General features: G+C 49.3%; 1 protein-coding gene across 3 annotated transcripts in view; it reads right to left on the bottom strand.

Moving 5' to 3' along the window:
- SMC4 (structural maintenance of chromosomes 4) overlaps positions 1-21,989 on the bottom strand; it is a 910,253-nt gene that overhangs the window by 156,117 nt on the left and 732,147 nt on the right. For 2 of the 3 annotated variants that reach the window (XM_085634717.1, XM_085634718.1), the window contains exon 21: positions 11,507-11,689. In XM_085634717.1, the coding sequence (XP_085490843.1) occupies positions 11,507-11,689 (183 nt within the window). Of the gene's footprint in view, positions 1-11,502; positions 11,690-21,989 lie in introns of all 3 variants that reach the window. The other variant, XM_085634719.1, reaches the window with a different exon arrangement.

The following is a 21,989-nucleotide window of genomic DNA, read 5'->3' on the forward strand; positions in this document are numbered from 1 at the left end:
TACGGGTAGACAAACACCTTGTTCCTTCGTAGGTGCGCCGCTACCACTGCCATGCACTTCGAGAAGGTCCTTGGGGCAGACTTTAGCCCGGATGGCAGTACTGTGTATTGATAATGATTGCCGCCGACTTGGAACCGCAGGAACTTCCCGTGTTTCCGTGCAATGGGCACATGGAAGTACGCATTTTGTAGGTCTATGGCACAGAGCCAGTCTCCCTGTTGCAGCTGAGGGTAAATCTGATGCAACGACAGCATGCAAAACTTCTCTCTGCGAATCCATTTGTTTGCTTGCCGCAAATCCAGAATGGGCCTGAACTCGTTCTTGTCCTTCTTGCGAACCAGGAAGAAACGAGAGTACAGACCTCTTCCCCTTTGAGACAGAGGTACGTCTTCCACCGCCTTTTTCCTTAACAGGATGTCTGCCTCCGCCTGGAGCTCTCGCAGTTGATACCGCGAGCTTACCGGCGGAATCGCTGGAGGCGGGCTGATGAATCGAAGACTGTATCCATTGCAAACAATATTCAGGACCCACTTGTCCTGAGTAATTTTTCTCCACTCTGCCGGAAAAAATTGAATGCTTCCCCCCACTGGAGTGGGTAACGGTTGCAGGGTAAGTAAATGCTCAGGGCCGCGAACCGGCCGGGCCCTTGGTAGCCGGAGCGGACTGCTGGCCCCCTCTACCCTTCTGGCGTTTCTGGAAGGGTTTACGGAACTGCTGCTGCTGGTGCTGATCCTGTCCCGAGGCCTGCCCACGCCCTCTGCCCGCAGACCCGAACCGTCTCTGGAAGGGGCGTTTCTTCTTTTCTGGCTTCTCCAAACCGACAGCCATCAGGGTCTCCGCCTCAGTCTTCATGCGGGCCATCTCGTCGTCCGCATGTTGCCCGAACAGGGTTTCCCCCGAGAAAGGCAGATTGGCCACTCTCTGCTGAGCCTCCGGCTTGAGCGAGGTGAGGCGCAGCCACGCGTGCCGCCGTTGGTGGACTCCATGACAGTACCCATGCGCCGCCAGCAGGGACACATCCGCACTGATCACCTGGTTGGAGACTAGCATCCCCTCGCGCAGTCTCCAAAAAGTCTTCCCTCTTGTCACGAGGCAGCAGCTCCGCATACTGCTGGAGAGACTCCCACAGGGCCCGGTCGTAACGCCCCAACAGGGCCCCGGCACTTGCCGCCTTCATGGTGGTGGCAGCCGTACCAAAAACCTTCCTGCCCGCCGAATCCAGCCAGCGGCTTTCCTTGTCGGGCGGAACGGTCGATGAGGGGGTGGTAGCATGCTGCTTCCTCGCCGCCGTCACAATGACTGAATCTGGCTTAGGGTCCGTCCTCAAAAAGGTCGGGTCCGAGTCCGGAGCCCGATACTTCTTCATAAGCCGGGAGGGGGCGGATTTCGTCACTGCCGGAGTGAGGAACAACTCCATAGCTGGCTCCACCAGTCCCGGCACGAGAGGCAGCAGGGGGCGAGACTGGTGCTTTTTGTGCAGCGTCTCGAATATCACGGACGTCGTAGGTGTTGTACCGTCACCGTGATTCCCAACCGGCGACACCCTCGTCCCGGGTGAGTCCGACAACGTCGGAGAGAAGTCCCTGGCCGATGATCAAGTGCGTGATCTGGATCTGCGCCTCCTGTGGCGCCGTCTCGATGTTCAGGACGAACGCCCACGGCTCCGCGATCTCCCTCTCCGTCGGGAGTGCGATCTTCTTGGCTTCGGTCTGTCCGTCGGCCTCGCCGGGCCCAGCAACCGTGGCTTACCCTGGCGCCGTGGCTGAGGCGTTCCCTGCGGCGGATACCTGGGCAATGAGACCGATCGCGTCGGAACCGGTGGTGGGCCCAAAGGCCTGCGAGGCGGAATCGCAGGAGTAGGAGGAGGAGTTGGCGGCGTATAGACCACTGAGTACCCCGATCCCGGGGACTCAGTCGAGGGACTCCTGGTGTCCGGGCGCCCCTTCGACGTCAATCGCCTCCGTCGACGTCAATCGCCTCTCAATCGCCTCCGTCGACGTCAATCGCCTCCGTCGACGTCAATCGCCTCCGTCGACGTCAATCGCCTCCTCGACGTCAATCGCCTCCTCGACGTCAATCGTTTCCAACAAATAACTGTAAGAAGGCCAAAAAGGATGGCAGGTCTACATGTTTCAGCCCGAGGATACTATGTCCCTGGCTTTCATCAGGACCTTAAAAAATGGAACGCTACTGCAAACCATGTGCTTATGTGCAAAAACAAATAAGATAACTAACAGAAAAACTGGTTGGATAGATACAACCTGTCTTGCTCCTGTGCGCATTAAATTGGAATAACTAACAGGAGTGTTAGATGCAATCCCGGCTTTAAGCGGGTGTGCTCCTCACCTCACCTGCCATCCGCTCTGTCAGTCGGTACCTCTGGCTTGACACAAGCCGGAAGGGAAGGCATATTTGTTTTTAATAGGGAATTATTGCCTTGGAGTAATATTAATTTAACCCAATTCAACCTGGACATGGCATGTTTTAGTTAACGGTCATGCACAAATTTGGTGTGGTAGGAGTAGTATATAAATAGTTGAAAAAGCCCATCTGAACAATTTTGTATAGCAAGAATTAACTGGGGAAAACAGCATTAAATGGAGCAAGAACCAGTCACCAGAATAGAATGCACTCTTCCAGACATTAGTCCATGGCTGGAAAAAAGTGTACAGAAAACACCAAATGAAACTGTGGAGGAAGGGTGTTGGACAATGAGACCTCTGCAGAGCCAAAAACTGAATACAGTAGCAAGTACATCCCCACTGAACGGGTGTAAATGTAAGAAGTAAAGTGTTTCTCATTAAGGCACAAGTTACTACTTGTGTAACGATATATCTGTAAGAGACATTAGTTAGTGATGGATTCCTTACCTTAGAATATCCCCAGGCGTCAGACTGGATCCGGAAAGTCTTTTCGTAGCAGTACCCCTGCGCGTCAGTAGGTGGCGTCGTGCAGCTCCGCATCCGTCACTGGCATCGTAAGCGCAGAGATGACGTCACGGAGACTACTTAGGTGCCACCCATGCACACTGACGTCAGTTCTGTACACTACTTTCCGCGCCAGGAACGCAGAGCCATGCAAGAAACTGACCACTGGTGCCATGAAACTAGGGTCCTGAAAGGGGGACGACCTTAACCCTAGAACCAGGTCGCAGAACGGGGAGGATGGGTGGGGCGGTAAGGAATCTACCACTAACTAATGTCTCTTACAGATATATCGTAATACAAGTAGTAACTTGTGCATCTGAAAGACATGTTAGTGATCGATTCCGTACCTTAGAATAGATACCCCAGCAATACCAACCCCAGTGGTGGGTCTGCAAACTGGATTACACCAGAAAGTCACGGAGAACAGAACGGCCAAAGAAGCCTTCTCTCCGGACCGGACTGTCAAGGCAGTAATGCTTGGTAAATGTGTGCAGCGAGGCCCACGTAGCTGGCTGACAAATGTCCTGCAAGGGAACGCCGCGTCCCAAAGCACTAGTGGCTGCTGTTGCCCTGGTCGAATGGGCACGCAGCCCCACAGGAGGCACCTTCATAGCCAAGGAGTAACATGCTTCGATGCACAGAACAACCGACGAGAGATGGTTTGTTTGTGCACAGCCCAACCTTTTTTGGCGCCCACGTAGCCAACAAAGAGTTGGTCATCCACCCGGAACTGTTGTGTGCGTCTCAGATAGAATGAAAGCTCACGCTTTGGGTCCAGACGGTGTAGCCGTTCTTCCTCTTTTGAAGGATGCGGAGGCAGAAAGAAGGTGGGCAAAGTGATGGTCTGCTCGATGTGGAAGGGCGTGACAACCTTTGGCAAGAAAGAAGGACAGGTCCTTAAAACCACCTTGTCCGGATGAACAGAAAGGAAAGGTGGTTTGGAAGAAAGAGCCTGGAGCTCACTCACTCTTCTGGCAGAGGTGATAGCTACCTGGAAAGCAGTCTTGAGAGTGAGAAGACGCAGAGGACAGGTATGAAGGGGCTCGAAGGGAGCGCACATCAGAAATGTCAAAACAAGGTTTAAGTCCCATTGAGGCATTATGAACGGCACAGGAGGAAATGTGTGCGTAATGCCTTTCAAGAAACGGTTAACAACCGGGGACTTAAACAGAGAAGGCTGATCTGGCCGAAAGATAACCTTTGATAGTGCCCAAAGCAGAGCCCTGCTGGGCCAAAGAAAGGAACAGAAGGACCTCAGAAAGAGGGGCAGAGAGGGGATCCACAGCCTTTGCTGTGCACCATGCCACAAATGTGTTCCACCTGCAGGCGTATACCGTTTTAGTGTAGGGACGCCTGGCTGCCAGAATGACATCACAGTCTTCAGGAGGAAGAGCAAAGGATGGCAACTGTTGCCGCTCAATCTCCACGCATGTAGGTGGAGGCTGGACAGGTTCGGGTGGAGGACCGTCCCCTGCTGCTGTGACAGAAGATTCTCCCTAAGAGGCAGTTGGATCGGGGGATCGATCGCCATGCTGAGTAGCTTGGGATACCAGTATCTTCGTACCCAATCCGGAGCCACAAGGATGACTTGGGCCCGGTCGCACCGAATCTTCTTCAGCACTCTGGACAGAAGTGGTATAGGCGGAAAGGCGTACCATAGACCGCAACTCCACTCGCGACGACTAGCATCGCCTAGCGAGTGCCGCCTTGGAAATTTCAACACGCAGTACTGATGACAATGCGCGTTCTCTTCGGTGGCGAATAGATCTAACCAAGGCTCTCCCCACTGCTGAAAGAGACCTCGCGCCACGTCAGAGTTCAGACGCCATTCGTGATCCATCAAGCACCAGCGGCTGAGTTTGTCCGCCCTGGCGTTCAGAGAACCTGCCAGGTGTTGAACCACCAAGGTAATGCCTTGATGTAACAGCCATGTAACAGCAGAGCCTCCTGACATAGGGTCCAGGACCCCACCCCGCCCTGTTGGTTGCAATACCACACGGCGGTGGAGTTGTCCGTGAACAACTGCACCACACTTCCCCGGACAGAGGGAAGGAATGCCTTCAGTGCAAGTCGGTTTGCCTGAAGCTCCAAAAGGTTTATATGGAGCCGGGACTCTGCTGGAGACCAGAGCCCTCTGATCTCCGCCTCTCCCAAGTGGCCTCCCCATCCCAGGAGGGACGCATTCGTCACCACTGAGCGCTCCGGTTGGGGAAGGGAGAGGGATCTGCCATTGACCCAATCGCGATTCGTGAGCCACCACTGCAATTGTCGTGCAGTGCCCTCCAAGATCTGGGCATGATCGGACAGGTTGCCCTGATGCTGCGCCCAATGGAACTTCAGGTCCCACTGCAGAGCTCGCATATGCCATCTGGCATGTTGCACTAGCATGATGCAGGAGGCCACAGGCCCAGGAGCCGGAGGGTCATATTGACTGAAACACGGGATAGAGGCTTAAAGATCAAAATGATAGCCTGAATATCCCGGACTCGCTGCTCGGGAGGATAAACCCAAAACCTTGTCAAATCCAGAACTGCTCCGAAGAAAAGGAGCTGCCGAGAGGGACTCGGGTGTGACTTCGGCACGTTGATGGAGAACTCCAGCAAATGCAGGAGGTCGGCCTTAGTCTGAAGGTGGGAGACGACTGCCTGGGGCGAGCCCGCCTTCAACAACCAGTTGTCGAGGTAGGGGAAGACGGACATCCCTGACCTGCGCAGATGAGCTGCGACCACCGCCATCACTTTCTTGAACACCCGAGGGGCACTGGTAAGGCCGAAGGGGAGCACGGCAATCTGAAAATGCCCCTGGCCTACCGTGAACCGCAGGTTACGCCGGTGGGCCAGCAGGACGGGGATGTGAAAATAAGCGTCCTGCAAGTCCGACGCTACCATCCAGTCTCCAGGGTCGAGTGCAGCTAAGTATTTTGAAATTCTCCGGTTGACGTTCGAGGTCCAAGATGGGACGCAGACCCCCTTTGTCCTTCTTGGGAACCAGAAAGTAGTGGGAATAACAACCACTCCCTACTTCTGGCCCAGGAACGCACCCGATGGCCCCCTTGGCCAAGAGGGTCGTAACTTCCTGCTGGAGAGTTGCCAAGTATTCCCCCGACATGCGGTGGTACTGAGGTGGCATGGCTGGAGGGGAGGACTGAAAGGAAGGGAGTAACCCTTGCCTATGATCCGCAGCACCCACTTGTCCGATGTGATAGCGTGCCAGTGGGGGAGGTGATGGCGGATCCGTCCACCCACTGGCGTGGGGGTGCTCCACAAAGCTCGGATTAGGAAGGTTTGGAGGTAGAAGCAGCGGAGGTGGACTGACCCCCACGCTGATTCCCAGACCCACCCCTGCAGAAACCGCAGCGGCACTGAGGCTGGTTCTGCACAGGTTTGCTGAAGGAACGTGCTTGGGCGCCCCTTCCGTTGCCACGAAAGGAACGAAAACCAGGAGTGGCTGGGCTTTTCATGGAAAGACCCAAGGACTTGGCCGTAGCCCGCGAGTCCTTAAAACGCCCCAGCGCACTGTCGGCCTTATCGCCAAACAGGCAGGTGCCATCAAAGGTCATGTCCATGAGTGAGCTTTGTACATCTGGCAAGAACCCGGTAGATCTCAACAAGGCGTGGCAACGAAGCGCCACAGTCATAGCAATTGCTCTACCTAGTGAGTCCACGGTGTCCAAACCAGACCAAACGGCGAACTTAGCTGCGTCTACCGTCGGCAACAGCTTGAGACAGCACAGCTTGGGTCTCTTCAGGACACTGAGGCAACACCTGTGCAACGGCATCCCACACCGCGTGGGAATAGCGGTCGAATAGGCATGTGGTGTTCACCGACCGCAACCCTAAGCTGGCCAAGAGAACAACCGCTTGCTGAACTGCTCCAGCTTCTTACAGTCCTTATCCAGCGGAGCCGTAGGAAAGGCACTCTGGGATGTCGAAGCTTGGATGACCAGGCTCTCGGACGTAGGATGAGTGGTCAGAAAGGCAGGGTCACCCGACGCCGGGCGATGACGCCTGGCGACATTCTTATCCACCGGGGCCCCTGTGGCTGGCCGCGACCAAGTGCCCAGTAAGAGGTCAGTGAGGGCGTCATTAAATGGCAGCAGGGGTTCCGACGAAGTGGATGCCGTCTGGAGCACCTCAGTGAGGAGATTAGTCTTTAGGGCCACTGTAGGGTGATCAAGGTGGAGGACCTCAGCAGGCCGACGGAGCACCATCATGTACGAAGCACCCTCCTCCATGGTAGGCGGAGGAGAGGCAAACCCCGGGTCAGAGTAGAGATCAAGGCCGCCGGCCTCCTCTAACTCGTCCGCCAAGTCCTGCTCGGAGTCACACTGACGAGCCAGAGGGTACTCGGACCCCTCCCAGTCGTCCACCTCATATGGGACAGACTGCAGCGGCAGGGCAGGGACCGGGGAAGGCACGAACGGCGCCGGACAGGGTCGAACTGGCGCCGTGTCCCAATGCGGATCCCAGGTAGGGACAAAATTGTCCGAGAACCTGGGCAGGGACGGAACAAATGGCACCCGCTGTGGCACTGGAGGCGGAGCCAGGGGTGGCGCTGGGGCCGGAGCTGGCAGCGCGGGACCTTGTGGCCAAAGCCAGCGGCGCAGGATCCGGCGACGCCTGAGCCGCCGCCCCGACAGGATCCTGACACGGGACCTCAGGGCCAGAGGGCGCGCTGGCGGGAGCCCGAGGCCTAAACAGGCGGTCCATGGTAGCAAGCTATTCTTGCACCTGTGCGGGAGTCGCCGACGGACCCGGGTAAGGTGGGTAGGCCGTGGGACTCCCCGGCTCCGAAGGACCCGCAGGGGCAGAACCCCTGTGTGATTAAGTGCCATCTTTCTCGCATGGTATGCCCCCACTTTTTGCTGAAATGCTGAATGTACTTTGACTGAGTGTGCCTTGGACTCCTGCCAATCAGTTGCCCAGGGCCCACGTTCCTTCCCTAAACAAAAACCTCAAAACCAAATTGGCAAACCCTGGCCACATGTCAGCCCCTGGTAAATGGTATCCTAGGTACCCAGGGCCTTGTGACCAGGGAAGGCCTCTAAGGGCTGCAGCACTCATTGTGCCACCCTTCGAGGCCCTGTACCCTAACACCCACACACTGCCCTGGGAGGCTGAGAGTCTGGGTACAAGACAAAACAGAGTCGACATGGCACACATCCCTGTGTGCCATGCCCACAAACTACACTGCCCTGGCATACTTCAGCCACCCCTCTAGCTGGGTGCCCTATGCCAGTGGTGTGGGCACAGGTGCACGAGCCCTGTGCCCCTACAGTACCCAGGTCCATTCCTGGGCACTGTATGTGCAGTGCTGCCATTAAGAGTATAATGTATCCCTCATAGGATAACATTGGGCCTAACTCTCTCTGCACCCGGCTGCCCTAGAGGCGCTGAGGGTGAACCAACTGTACCTACCTGACCCTGGAAGACCCCTGAGTCTATGCCCAGAACCTTAACTCTGCCAGTCGAGTACTTACCTTTAAACCGATAACTCAATTTTCTCCATAGGGTAACATTGACTGGCTTTTTCTGAAATTTCTTCTAACTGTGGACTTTTCAAAACTTAAAATATTCACCAAAAATCAGCCGAGTAACGAAAGCGAAAATACTCACCTGCTCTTAGGTGAGCTCCCAGTGCTGGATCTTGGTGCCCAGCACTGACTCTGAAAACTACTTACAACTGTACTTACCAGTAACCCAATTTTCTTCCATAGGAAATCATTTACTGTTTTTCTGTGAAATTTCTTTTAAGTGTCAATTTCTGCAATCTTTAAATATTCTTTAAAAATCGTATAATATCTGAAAACGTAATTACTCATCTGTTTTTGATAAAGGTCCCAGTACTGAGTCTAGGCACCCAGTACTGGAGTACAAAATTAACGAGAACATACTATACCTGCAACTTGAATTTTCTGCCATAGGGAATCATTGACTGTTTTCTATGAAATATTTTCTAAGTGTTAACTTTTAAAATAGCAAAACATTGTCTAAAAAACATCACAGTAATTAAGTCTACTTTTATCACTTGATTCCAAGTACTGACCCAGGACTGAATCTAGGATCCAGTCCTGGAATTCCAAAAGTAATACTAAAAGTAATCTGTGGCAAATAAAATGAAACTTACATTGAACTCAATGCATTATTGTGTTTAAAATAGTGTTGCCTATTGTAACTGTTTACAAAAGTCAATTGCATATTGCAAAAGTATTTATATGAAGCATCTCATTCTGAGAAAGTGTATTTTAATTCCAATTGTTGGTTCTAAAATAAAACAAGCATATATTTTTTATATATAAACCATTGGCCTAGAGTTCAGTTCTTGAGTGTGTGAATTCATTTGCTGACTGAGTGTGTACAACAAATGCTTTACACTGTCCTCTGATACTGCCTTACTGCTCGACCAAGCTACCACTTTAGAGTAAGGTTATATCTAACTTTAGCCTCTGCCAAACCTCTGGGGACTGTGGACTCTATACACACTGTACCTCACTTTGGTGCAGTATATATAGAGCCAGTTTCTTACAGTGGCCCCATTTCAACAGAAGAGATAGGTTATTAAAGTCACGGCCTAGTGTCATGATAGCCTATTGAACATTCGCCTTGATTTTAGTACTATGGGACTGCCACCTCAACGACAGGGAATAATCCAAGCATGTGAATCTATAAAAGATACCCCAATACTGGATAAGTAGTCTGTACAACTCTGTCTGCGCCTCCCTGACATCAGGGCGAAGCTCAGACATACCGCTGCTGCCCATACACAGAAAGCAAGGCCTTCTCCTGCTTCTTGTGCTCGGCGGTCAGCTCATCGGCTCGAACTAAAGCCTTACTATGCCATCAGCGGAGGGTATGGACAGAGCCTCTCAGCTTCAACTCTCCTCTGTATTTATTGTTAATGAATCAGAAAGTGAATCAAAAGTAAAACACAAACAGTTATCAACACGGCACTCAAAGTAAACAAGAGAACTTGGCAGCCGTGAAGAAAGATGAAATGCACCGTAAATGTTGCGCACTAAGTAAACAAAACAGGAACACATCACTACAATCCCTGAGTAGAGGCAATCAAAAACTAGAAAGCTCTGAGAAAGGTGGGGGTAGCATGGCGAGCCCGTCCATCAATTGTGTGTCTTTTGCTTTCTTGCCTTAAGTGCGCCAGATATGCCCAGACGTGGGTCCCGAGCTCACTGTGCCACTGGAATTAAGCTATCCTGGCTGAAGAGGGGTGAAACCCCGAAACCGGTCCTAGGATGCTTGTTTCCGGTCCAGGGAGGACCTGGCTTGGCAGTTCAGGCTGGACTGTTCCTATGAAGCACAGGGCAAGACTGATTTGCATATAGCCAAGACTAAACTGGGGTGGCATGGTGAACAAAAGAATGATGGATTTAACCCAAATCTCTTGACTGGGGGTGAATGTTTTGATTTGTTCTGTATTCCGTCCATCAATTGTGTCTTGTTTTTAAATTCTAGATGCAGCATATCTCAAAGAGACAGCGCATGTGCTGCCCAAGTGAGACCTCGCAATGGCTGGACAGAATTACATCTAATTTAGCACAAAGCTAGACATTTACTTAGAAAGCTTATTATTTTGTGATTTGGTGTAAATCTGTTTGGACGTTTTTGAGAAATTAAAAGTCAAAATTGTGATATCTAAACGTTTGTTATCATGGTACTGCAAATTAAAAAAAAGAATATATCTATATATATCTATATATATCTATATATATCTATATATATCTATATATATATCTATATATATATCTATATCTATATCTATATCTATATCTATATCTATATCTATATCTATATCTATATCTATATCTATATATATATCTATATCTATATATATATCTATATATATATATATATATATATATATATATATATATATATATATATATATATATATATCTATCAGCGGTCGCCAGTAGATGGTTATAGTTAGGACCGTGTTTCCATAGGAAATCTGAAAATTCTATTTTGAATAACTTTGGCACCGGTTGACGAATCCTCGTGAAATTTTCAAAACTAGTGGGGCGCTCCGTTCAGCTCCAACCCTGAAAGTCTCGGGGCGATTCATCAAGCGGGGGCCGAGAAAAAAGGGGGGTCCCAAAACGCGTTTTCCCCATGCATTTTCCCATAGGACCTTTAGTCGAAGGTACAGCCCGAACGGCTGAACAGAATTACTTGAAATTTGGCAGAGAGGAAGTCCTCAGGTCAGGGAAGTGCCTTTTGCATGTATGGAGTAAATCTGTCCAGTATTTCCTGAGAAAATTGCAGTTACATTTGGAAGTAATATTTGGCTCAGTAAACTGGTTAAATTTAGTGGTTTTGGGGTTTTAAACAATTTTTTATATTACATCGTCACTTTAACCTTTGTTTTTCCAGTCAAAAAATGTAATTGTGAGTGCGTCAAGCTGGACTAGTCTCCATTTACGACTATCAGTCAGGAAAACGGGATGCATGAACAAAGAAAATAATCTTGATCAGTGATAGTCTTATTTGCCATTAACAGCAAGGTCTGGGAAATGAGAACATACTATTTGTGAACATTTCGCATAGCAGGAAAAATAAACTTACCTTCTTTTTGTACTCTGCAATTGCACCAAGATTGGGTTTCATTTCAATACACTTTGCTTCCAAAAGAGCAATTTGATTGTTAACCACATCAGGATCATGTATGGCTTCAAGCTCCTCTTGGCTAAGCACGGCAAGCTCTTCTGCTGGCCGATCTTCTATTTGATGCAAAGATATTTTTGACATCTAGAAAGAATTGAAATAATTGAGCATTGCTTCATAGTGAGAATGTTTCATTAAACATTGGGTAGATGGGTGACTAGGTAAAGTTCACATGTATTTGCGGTGAGAAGACAAGACAGTAACAACCACAAGTTCGGTGAAAAAGATCAACAATCCGCAAACGTAGCACAAATGTTGGCCCTGTAAACAGTCTTAATTCATTGCTAGTTTACTAGTGCACAACTGACTCATTTGCTAGCTTTAAAAGGGACTCACAGCTCTATTAAGTCAGAAATGCACCTGTCGTGTGTTGTGAATCGTTTGCTTTTAGGGTCTGTGTGGACAAACATTTGGTGAAGCAAGCAAGCATGGTGCACTGTACCACCCTTGGTTAGTTCTTAAAGTACAAGTTACTTACCTTCGGTAACACATCATCTGTTAGAGACAGGATGTAGCCCCAGATTCCTTACCTTTGAATTTCCCAGGTGTCAGATTGGATCCAGAAGTCTTTTTTCGAGCAATACTCCTAAGGTAGGTGGCAGTCAGCTCTGCGTGACTTTGTTAACGCCGGAAGTAACGTCCGCGTAACCTACATAGGCGCGACCTCGGTGCCCTGACGTCCGTTACTTTTCAGAACTTTCCATGCCGGAAACACAGACATGAAGAGTACAGACATTGGTGTGTTTTTAAGAAACCAGGGACCTGAAATTTGCTCGCAGTAGGGGGGAGGATGGGTGGGTAATGAATCTCAAGCTAGATCATGTCTCTACCAGACGAGGAGTTACCGAAGGTAAGTAACCTGTCCATCTGAGAGACATCTACCTGCAGATTCCTTACCTTTGAATAGATACCCAAGCAATGCCAAGGAGGGATTGAGGACAAAATTATACTAGGAAATTCTGCAAGACTGAGTGGCCAAAATAGTCTTTGTGATTTGAGCATTAGGCAGTAATGTTTGGTGAACGTGTGCAGGGATGCCCACGCTGCTGCCTGACAAATGTCAAGGACTGGTACTCCCCTGGTGGCATGAGCCCTTAGGCACGGAGGATGCTTCTTGGACAGTGCATAGCAAATATTGAGACAGAGGATGACCCACCAGGAGATGGTCCTCTTCTGCACCGACCAATCTTTCTTCGCTCCAATGTGCCCCATGAAGAGTTGGCCGTCCACCTGGAACTCTTTTGTGCAGTCAAGGTAAAACAACAAAGTTCTTTTTAGGTCCAGGCGATGGAGTCGCACCTCTTTAGAGGGATGCGGAGGAGAATAGAAAGTTGGCAAAGTAACGTATAGTTTCTTACCTGTCGGTGTAGTTTTGCAGCTTGAAGGCTTTTTGGATTCACTATGCTGTGCATTATTCCGCCATCTAGTGGTTGGGTCCAGAATTGTAGTCTTTTCTCTCTTTATTTTCGTGGCCCAGGTGGGCTTCGACATACCAATATTTGGTGTCCTTCGTGACGTAGACGCGTTTCCTCCGGAAGCTCCCACCTTTGGTTGCCATCTTCGGATTCTTTTTTCTTGTCTTGTGTTACTTTGTTTCTCCTCTAATCTTGTAAGTCTGTCTCCAGTTTTAATCCCCTTCCTCCGGTCTCATCTTTCTGGCAGAGGAGGGTGGAGTCGCTAGTGAATCCAGAAAGTCTTCAAGCTGCAAAGCTACACCGACAGGTAAGAAACTATAAGTTTTGCAGCGCGAATCTTTCTGGATTCACTATGCTGTGCATAGACTTTGTAGCGGTTTGTCCTTATTGTGGTGGCTGAGTGGAAGATGAGCACTGGTTACTGAATATGTGTTGTAAGACCTTCTGTCCCACTAGCGCTTCTTTATTTGGATATTCACACAGTAGTGCTTAGTGAACGTGTGCACCGAAGACTATGTTGCAGCTTGGCCAATGTCTTTGAATTGGTGTGTTGGCCAGAAACGCAATTATTGCTCCTTTCTTTGTCGAGTGAGCATGAGCTGCTCCTTGTAACAGTTGCCCTGCTTGTTTGTGGCATAATTTTATGGTTTGTGCAATCCATCGTGCAATGGTATGTTTGGTAACTGGTCGTCCCAAAAAACTGCTTGTGAAGGAAAAGAGATGTGTTGTCTTTCTGCACTCCTTTGTCCTCTATATAGTACATCACTGCCCTCCTGGCGTCCAATGTGTGCAGTGCCCTCTGTGCTTGTGGTTGATTTTTGGAAAAACTAGGTATTTGGATGGTTTGATTGATGTGGAACCAAGACACTACCTTTGGCATGAAGTGTGGGTCTGTTCTCATCAGAATCCTATCACTGTGAATCTGCAGGGAGGGTTCTTGAAGTGTTAGCGCCTGCAACTCACTTACTCTTTGCAGTGATGTGATAGCCACTAAGAAGGCTGTCTTTAGCGTGATCATGTGCAGTGTAGCCTTGTGTATCGGCTCAAATGGTGCTTTCATCAATTGGGTCAGCACTACATTGAGATTCCATGTTGGTGCTGGCATTCTGTTTGGAGGTGCAATCCTCTTTGCTCCTTCTAGAAATCTTTTCACTTCTTGTGAGGTGAAGAAACTTTTCCCCATTTCTCCTCTTGTGTAAGCCACAATCGCCGCTAAGTGTACCCTTAGGGATGTGTAGCTGAGTTTACTTTGCAGTCGATGTGTTAAGTATTTTAGTACTACTGACTCCCTTGTGATCTTTCTTTGTAGTTTCTCTATAATGCACCATTCCGAGAATCTTTTCCACTTTGCTACGTAGCATTTCCTTGTGGTAGGCCTTCTTGCCTCCCTGGGCACTGCCATTGTGCTCGCTGGTAATTTGAGGGGTGCAAACTAGGTCCTCAGGAGCCATGCCGCCAGGCTGAGGCTCTCTGGCTCTGGGTATAGCACCCTTCCGTTCTGCATTGTTAACAGGTCCCTTCGTCTTGGGAATCTGTGTGCTGGTGCCTGCGCCATCTCCACTATTTGTGAGAACCAGGACTGTCAGGCCCACTGAGGTGCTATTAGTATCAGTGTCATGCTGCTGATCTTGCATTTACTGTGTATCAGTGGTATCGGGGGAAAAGCGTATGCAAATGTCTTTGACCAACTTACCCATAGCGCATTCTCTTGTGACCTATGGTCTGGTTGTCTGGATGCGAAGTGTTGGCATTTTGCATTTAGGTGTTGCAAATAGGTCTATTTACGGTGTACCCCACTTCCGGAATACTTGTTGTAATTCCTGTTGGTTGATCTCCCATTCTTGGGATGCTGGGGTCTGCCTGCTGAGTCTGTCTCCTTCCACGTTGTCCTTCCCTGGGAGATGTTTCGCTAGTAGGTCTATCCTCAGTGGAATGGCCCATGTACATATCTCCTGTGCTAGCCTCTATAGTGCTACTGACTGTGTTCCTACTTGTTTGTTGATATAGAACATGGTCGTGGGGTTGTCTGTTTGGAGCAACACCCTGTTTCCGTACAGCTCCTTCTGAAATGCTTTTAAGGCTAGGAACACTGTTTTTAGTTCCAGGTAATTGATGTGCTTGACCGCATCCTGTTGCGACCATAGCCCCCTCACATTGAGGTTGTTCATGTGCACGCCCCACCGCAGCTGGAAGGCGTCCATCGTGATGGCCACTGTTGGAGCTGGTTTTGTGAATGGTTTCCCCTGTGATATGTTTTGTTTGTTCCACCACACGATTTCATGATGCACTGCGTGTGACAACCACTAGATCCACTGTGACCATTGCTGCTGTATCCATTCCTGAAATTGCCTCATGTGTAGTCGAATGTTTTGGACTAGGTGAATGCAGGACGCCATCATTCCCATCAGCTTGCTCACCGTCCTCACGGTCAGAACTTGCCCCTTGCGGTAATGACGCGTTTCCTTCAGTAACTCAAATATTCTCTTCCTGCTGGAGTGTTGTGTTTCGATTTAGATGTCCGTACATAGGTTTTCCTACATCATGTCCTTATATAGGCACAATTCGCATTGCCCTTATTTAGGCATAGAATCCCAGTCCTTATTTAGACATTAGCCATGCTATCCAAATACAGGCATGGTCACCTACATCCGTCCATCCCCACGTCACAGCGAGTTCTTAGAAACCAGACCCTTAAGCCATTGGGACTTTCCCTAGCTAGGATTATTGATTTCTCCAAGAACTCATCTATTATGCATGACCTACTATTCCTTAGGGGTTCATTCATGATGTCTTCCTCTGCCCGACTTTACTTCAATGCTAACATTCCTAGGCACCTTCCAGGTATAAATATACCTTCCCTTACCATGGCAAACCACGGCTCGGCTGCACAGCTCGATACGGCTCGACACGGCAATATTGGAAGAATTAGAGTCCCCCGCATGACGCACTGACCAGACGTGGTCATCCCTGCTCGCAGAGAATCCAGCTTCCAGTGTTCTGACTCCCTTCGCGGGTGTTAAGAGTTTGAGACCTGTAAAGAGATTCCCACCTCTCTCATTCTAAGGTATGGAGCGGACTAGAACCTAGAGGGACTCTTGGCATATGCAAAACCATAGCTTACCATTCTATAGAATACGGCACCTTCTTTTTACCTTGTACTACACTTAGGTTAGGTACACTGGGGTAGAACTATTTAGAAGCATCAAATGAGTATCCACTTTTTAGCCTATGTTATTTATGTATGCGTTTATGAATATATGTCATAGCTAGAAGACAATGCTGTTGCAGTATTATTTCTTCTTACTGCTGTACGTATATCTCGCATACTGTCTTGTGATTGTAACAGCTCATATCTCTTACACGCGAAACAAGACTTCAAAAAATCCTTTTATTGAAACACCCGTCTATCTATATCTGTGTAACTCTGAAGAAACTAAGCATGCACGATTGACTGAGAAAAACTGTTATCTGTTGTTTCCACGATTGAGACATGTTCCGATTCTAAGGGAAACAAAGTTGTCATGTTTATGCGGTTGCCAGAAACTACTCCCTTGTTTATTCAAGAAGTTTCTAGTGGCCTCTGAGTTAGATGGCACACAAAGTAATTAAGTTTAATGTACTCGATAGAGGCATACTGACCTCAGTCCTATGCCACAACTATAGTGTATATTATTCCAATGCGCAGAGCCTATAAGGGAAATAGGAACTACACTACAGGGGAACACTGGCCTGTATGGTGTTGATCTCTGCCCCTAAGAATATCTTGATTTGTTCTGGTTCTGTTGACGATTTCTCCCAATGGATCAAGAAACCCAGTCTTGTCAGTGTTAGCATGACCTTCTGGATGTTTAGTTTGCATGATCTGTACGAACTTGCCTTTATGAGTTAGTCGTCAAGATAGGGGAATACATGTATTCCTTGCCTTCGTAGATGTGCTGCGCAGCTGCTAGGCATTTTGTAAACACTCTTGGTGCGGATTTCAGGCCAAATGCCAGTACTGTGAACTGGTAGTGGCTTTGGTCGATTACAAACCTTAGCAGATGCTTGTGTTTGCGGTTGATGGGGATGTGCAAGTATGTGACCTCTAAATCTTTAGTACCAGTGAAGTCCCCTTGTTGTATTTGTGGTATTACCTCTTGTAGGGAAGTCATTTTGAACATTTGAGTTCTTATGAATTTGTTAGGATAGGTCTTAGTGTTTCGTCCACCTTTGGCACCAAGAAGTAAGTTGAGTAAACCTCTTTGTTCCTTTGGTTTTGCAGTACCACCTCTATTGCCTCCTTGCTACGCAGTTCTTGCGCCTCTAGCTGCAAGAGCTCCTTTGCTGAGTGTGCCTTGCTTCTTGGTTTTCTGTTCGGAGGCTGTTTTTCTAACTCTATACAGTATCCGTATTGTATGATGTTTAGTATCCATTTGTGCGATGTGACCTTCCTCCATTCCTGGATGAAGTCTCTTATTCTTCCCCCTACCGGTGTTGAGTGTTCGAGGTACTGCTGGTCAATGAAAGTTCCGCTGCAGTAGTTCTTTATGTCCTTTCGCCCACTCCGAGGTGTTGCTAGGGTAGGGGCCTGTTCCATGGTGGAGTCACTTGGTTGAGAGCTGCTGGCCTCCTCTTCATGTTTATCCTCTTCCGTTTCCGCGCCCTCGAAATGACTGTCCCCGGGACTGGTACTGCCAGTTCTGCTGCTGCTGTCCCTGCTGGTGCTGGCCTTGGTTGTTACCTTGGTAGCCTTGCTGGAAAGTTTGGTGCCATGTGGTAGGCATGTTGCCCCCTCTACCACCCGGCCTTCTTGTGGGTGTACCTCTTCTCATTCCTCTGAAATGCAACCCTCCCATGGACCTTGCTGTTTCGTTGTCCTCCTTGAGTTGCGTCAATTGGCGTGCTGAACAGTTGCTCTCCATTAAAAGGTGGATTTAGGATGTTGCTTTGCACCTCTGGCTTGAATCTCGAAATTCTGAGCCATGCGTGTCCTCTCTCGGTCACGCCTATCATTAGCCTGCTCGATGTTTCTGCAGCATCCAATGCCGATTTTAGGCATGTGTTCGCCATGTTCTTCCCTTCTACCAGGTGAGCTGCTCTTTGCTGGTATTGGTCTGGTAGATGCTTTAGCAGCTGCCCCACTTCATCCCAGCGCTGGAATGCATGCCTGTTGATCGGGGCGATGCGCCAAGGTATAGCCGCATTTCTCTCCACCTTTCTCCCTGAGATCCATCCTCCTACTTTCCTTGTCTAGAGGTGGTCCGGCATTAGTGGGTACATTGGCCCTCTTCCTAGTCGTAGCTGCAATTATGGAGTCGGCTGGCACTGACCAGTGGATGTATGCAGGGTCCTTTGAAGAAAGTTTGTACTTCTCAGTTTCTAGGGGTCACAGCTTTGCATACTGCTGGCTCCTTAAAGGCCTCTCTTCCTTGATCCAGCACACTAGGGAGCATGGGCAGGAATTGGCTCCTAGTTTGTTAAGGCAGTAGTCTCCAGGAGGAAACATGCCTTGGGCTTCTCCTCCATTTTTACTGCATAGGTCTGTGCAGCCTTCTGTACGACCATGTTGTAGACCCCTATGTCGTCTGGCGTCGAGGGCCTCGAAGGGTAAGTATCTACCCCTTCTTCAGGCGTCGAGATCTTGCCATTCCATGTCTTGTGCCTCCGAGGACGTAGAGTCCCGGTAGGATTGCAGATCTTCGCCGCCTTCGCCCTCGAAATAGTAGTAGTCTCCCAGTTCGACTGGTTCGGGCATTTTAGGTGGCTCCGTGTCCTCGTCCCCCTTTCGGCTTTGCGCACGGGTTTCGGCGGGATGGTGTATTGGCTCATCTTCTTGTCGAAGTCCTTTTTCCTCTGCAGGATGCTCGTCATTTCGGCCTCGAGCCTCCTCTTCTTCCTTTCCATCTCGGCGGCATGTTCGGCATCGAGGGTTGGCGCGCTTCTCTTCGGGGCAGTCGATGCCGGCTTTTCTTTCCTCTGCGCAGAGGTGTCCTTTTTGAGGGCAACCTTTGACTATCTTTGTTTGTCGAGGGCTTTCTCCGATTAGGAGTCCTTTTCGAAGGATCCGCTCTGCTGACTGTCCCTGGCAGCTGTTGTTTTCGTCGAGCGTTTCGGTGGCAGAGCTTCCTTCGAGGACTTAGCTTCACTTCTACGAGTATCGCTCGGGCTTTAGCTCCACCCTTTCGAGTGTCCCGTACCTCCTTCGACGTCGTCTTATGGACCTCGACGACCATGCAGTCCTCCGGCGATGTTGTACTCCTCTCCACTGGAGAGGCCCAAGTCTTGGAGCGATGGTGGCGGCCCCTGCATGCTGTGGTTCGCCCTTTTCTGCCTCTCCCTTACTTGGAGGATCTTTGGTGTAAACAACAAGCACGCGTTGCAGTCTTCGCTGCTGTGGTCGAGCGACAGGCAGAGATTGCAGACTGGATGTTGATCCTTCTGGGCGTACTCATGGTGGCAACTGGTGCAAAATTTGAATGGTGTCTTGTCCATCCCCGCGCTCAGGGAGCCCCCTGCGAGCGCATTCTCCGTCGATACTTGAGGTTTTGGTCGTAATCCTTGTTCCTAGTCGCTCCGGTTACCTGACCTGTGGTCCGGTGTAGCTGAAAAGTTGATTTGTCGATTTTCCTTGATTCCTCTTCCAAAACTCTGGAACTCTTCCGCAACGATCCAGACCCAACGGTGAAAAAAAAAATCTTAAGATGGAAACCAAAGGTGGGCGCTTCCGGAGGAAGCGCGCCGACGTCACGAAAGACACCAAATGGTAGTATGTCGACGCCCACCTGGGCCACGAAAAATAAAGAGAAAAAAGACTAAAATTCCAGACCCAACCACTAGATGGCGGAATAATGCACAGCATAGTGAATCCATAAAGATTCACGCTGCAAAACGGATTGCCCCACATGAAATAGAGGTAACACTTTCAGGAGGAGAGAGGCTCTTAAATCAGGCATTAAAGAAACTGTTCTTGAATTAAATCTGTTTGTCGCATCTTTTTTTATTTTCTCGCTCAAATGTTCGTCTTTTACCAAAACTGTACCTTTGTTCCCACAATTGGCAACCCTCCGGCCCGCTTGCAAGTCTCAGAAAGGGTCTCTAAGGGCAGCAGCATGTATTGTGCCACCCGCCGCGACCCCTCATTTAACACATACACTGCCATTGCAAACTGTGTGCTTTGGTGCAGACAAAACTTTATACTCTACAGGGCGCACATCCCTGTGTGCCATGCCAACAAACAACCGGTCTTGGATTGGATCTTTAAGTGTGTGTAATCATTTCTTACCCGAGTAGGTAACACACATGCTTAACACAGCCCTCTGATAAGCCTGACTGCTCAATCACATTACCCCAAAAGAGAGTAAGGTATTATCTACTTTAACTTCTGTAAAGCCTCTAGATATCCATTGGACTCTGTGCACACTGTATCTTACTTTGCAGTAGCATATACAGAGCCAGCTCCCTACACCTTGAAAACGCCAATGAGTACAAGTGTTGACATACCGCAAACTTGGTGGTGGCAACAGATCAGGGAAAGGTGTAACGGTCATTTGTGATTTGCAAGGCATAGACAAATGAGCTAGTCTGCACTGATGTTCAGGAATCCTGCCAGGTGCTGAACAACCAGAAAATGTACTGGTGCACCAGTCAAGTCCTAAAGTGCAGAGCCTCCTGGCACAGGGCTCACCCCACCCTGAATATTGCCATATCACATGGTGGTGGGGTCTATGAATGAATGGGGGAGGGGGGTGGGGTGGGGTTGGGGTAGCGTTTAGGGCAGTGTTTAGGACTCTGTGGGGCGGGGGGGGGGGGGGGAAGGGCGGTGTAGTGCTTAGGTTTCAGGGTAGTGTTTAGGATGGGGTGGTGTCAGGGTAGTTTAGGGCTCGGTGTGATCTTTACCACACATTCCTTCACCAAGAAATTTTGTGGCAAAGTCATGCATTATAAAGCATGCGTTGCTGGGGCCATCTAGTAGAGGCACTTGTGGTTTAGTCCTGCGTGCCTCTGTCATACAATCGAAGATATGACTTTAGCACAGTGATCATGAACCTCTGCGAATGCAGAATGCAACTGCCTGGGGTGAGCCAGCCCCAGCAGCCAGTCATCGCGATAGGGGGAACACTGGAACCCTCCGCAGATAGGCTACAACCACTGCAATAATTTTTATGAGCACCCAAGTGGCACTAGTAAGGCTGAACTGAAGCACAGGGAATGGGAAATGTCATGGATGTGGAAATATGTCCAGTGCTACCATCCAGTCTCCAATGTTCAGGGCAGATAAAACTGGAGCCAACATCAACAACCTGAATTTCTCTTTCCTCAAAAACTAGATAATAGGACGCAGATATAATATAGGGCAGAGACTTCTGTCCTTTTTAGACACCAGAAAGTAGTTGGAACCGCCACACCTTGCTTCTTGTGCAGGCATGCTCTTGATGGCACATTTGAAAAGCCTGTACTTCCTGCAATGAGAGATGGTCCTCCGTTATTAGGATGTGACGAAATGCAGATGAGTGCCACAAATAAAAGGGTGCACCTCTCCTGCACAATTTGAAACACCCGCTTTTCAGAGAATAATGTAGACCACTGGGGCAGGTGCTACTTGTTCCTGCTGCCAAGTGTGCTGGATGGAGGATGGACTTAAGAGGCTTAGAAGCTTCAGCAGCCAGAGGGGTATAGGATAAGATGGCATGCTGGATCTGGCTCCCATGTCCCCTTCCACTCTTAGAATCCAGTGGACCGCAATTGGACATGGAGACGCAGCGCCACGGCTCTACCCAGGGAGTCTATATCTAGCCCAAATCTGATGGCAAACTTCACTGCCTTCCAACAGCCTATTAAGGGTCGACTGAGGAGGACTTGGCCCTCCTCTGGAAGCAGCTGTACAGCAGAGTCCCAACACAAATGGGAATATCAGCCCAAGAGGCACACAGCGGTTCACTGACCGTAAGGCTAGAATGGTGGAAGAGAAAATGTGCTTCCCAAAAGGTACC

The sequence above is a fragment of the Triturus cristatus genome, chromosome 11 (genome assembly GCF_964204655.1).
Source record: "Triturus cristatus chromosome 11, aTriCri1.1, whole genome shotgun sequence".
Lineage (NCBI taxonomy): Eukaryota > Metazoa > Chordata > Amphibia > Caudata > Salamandridae > Triturus > Triturus cristatus.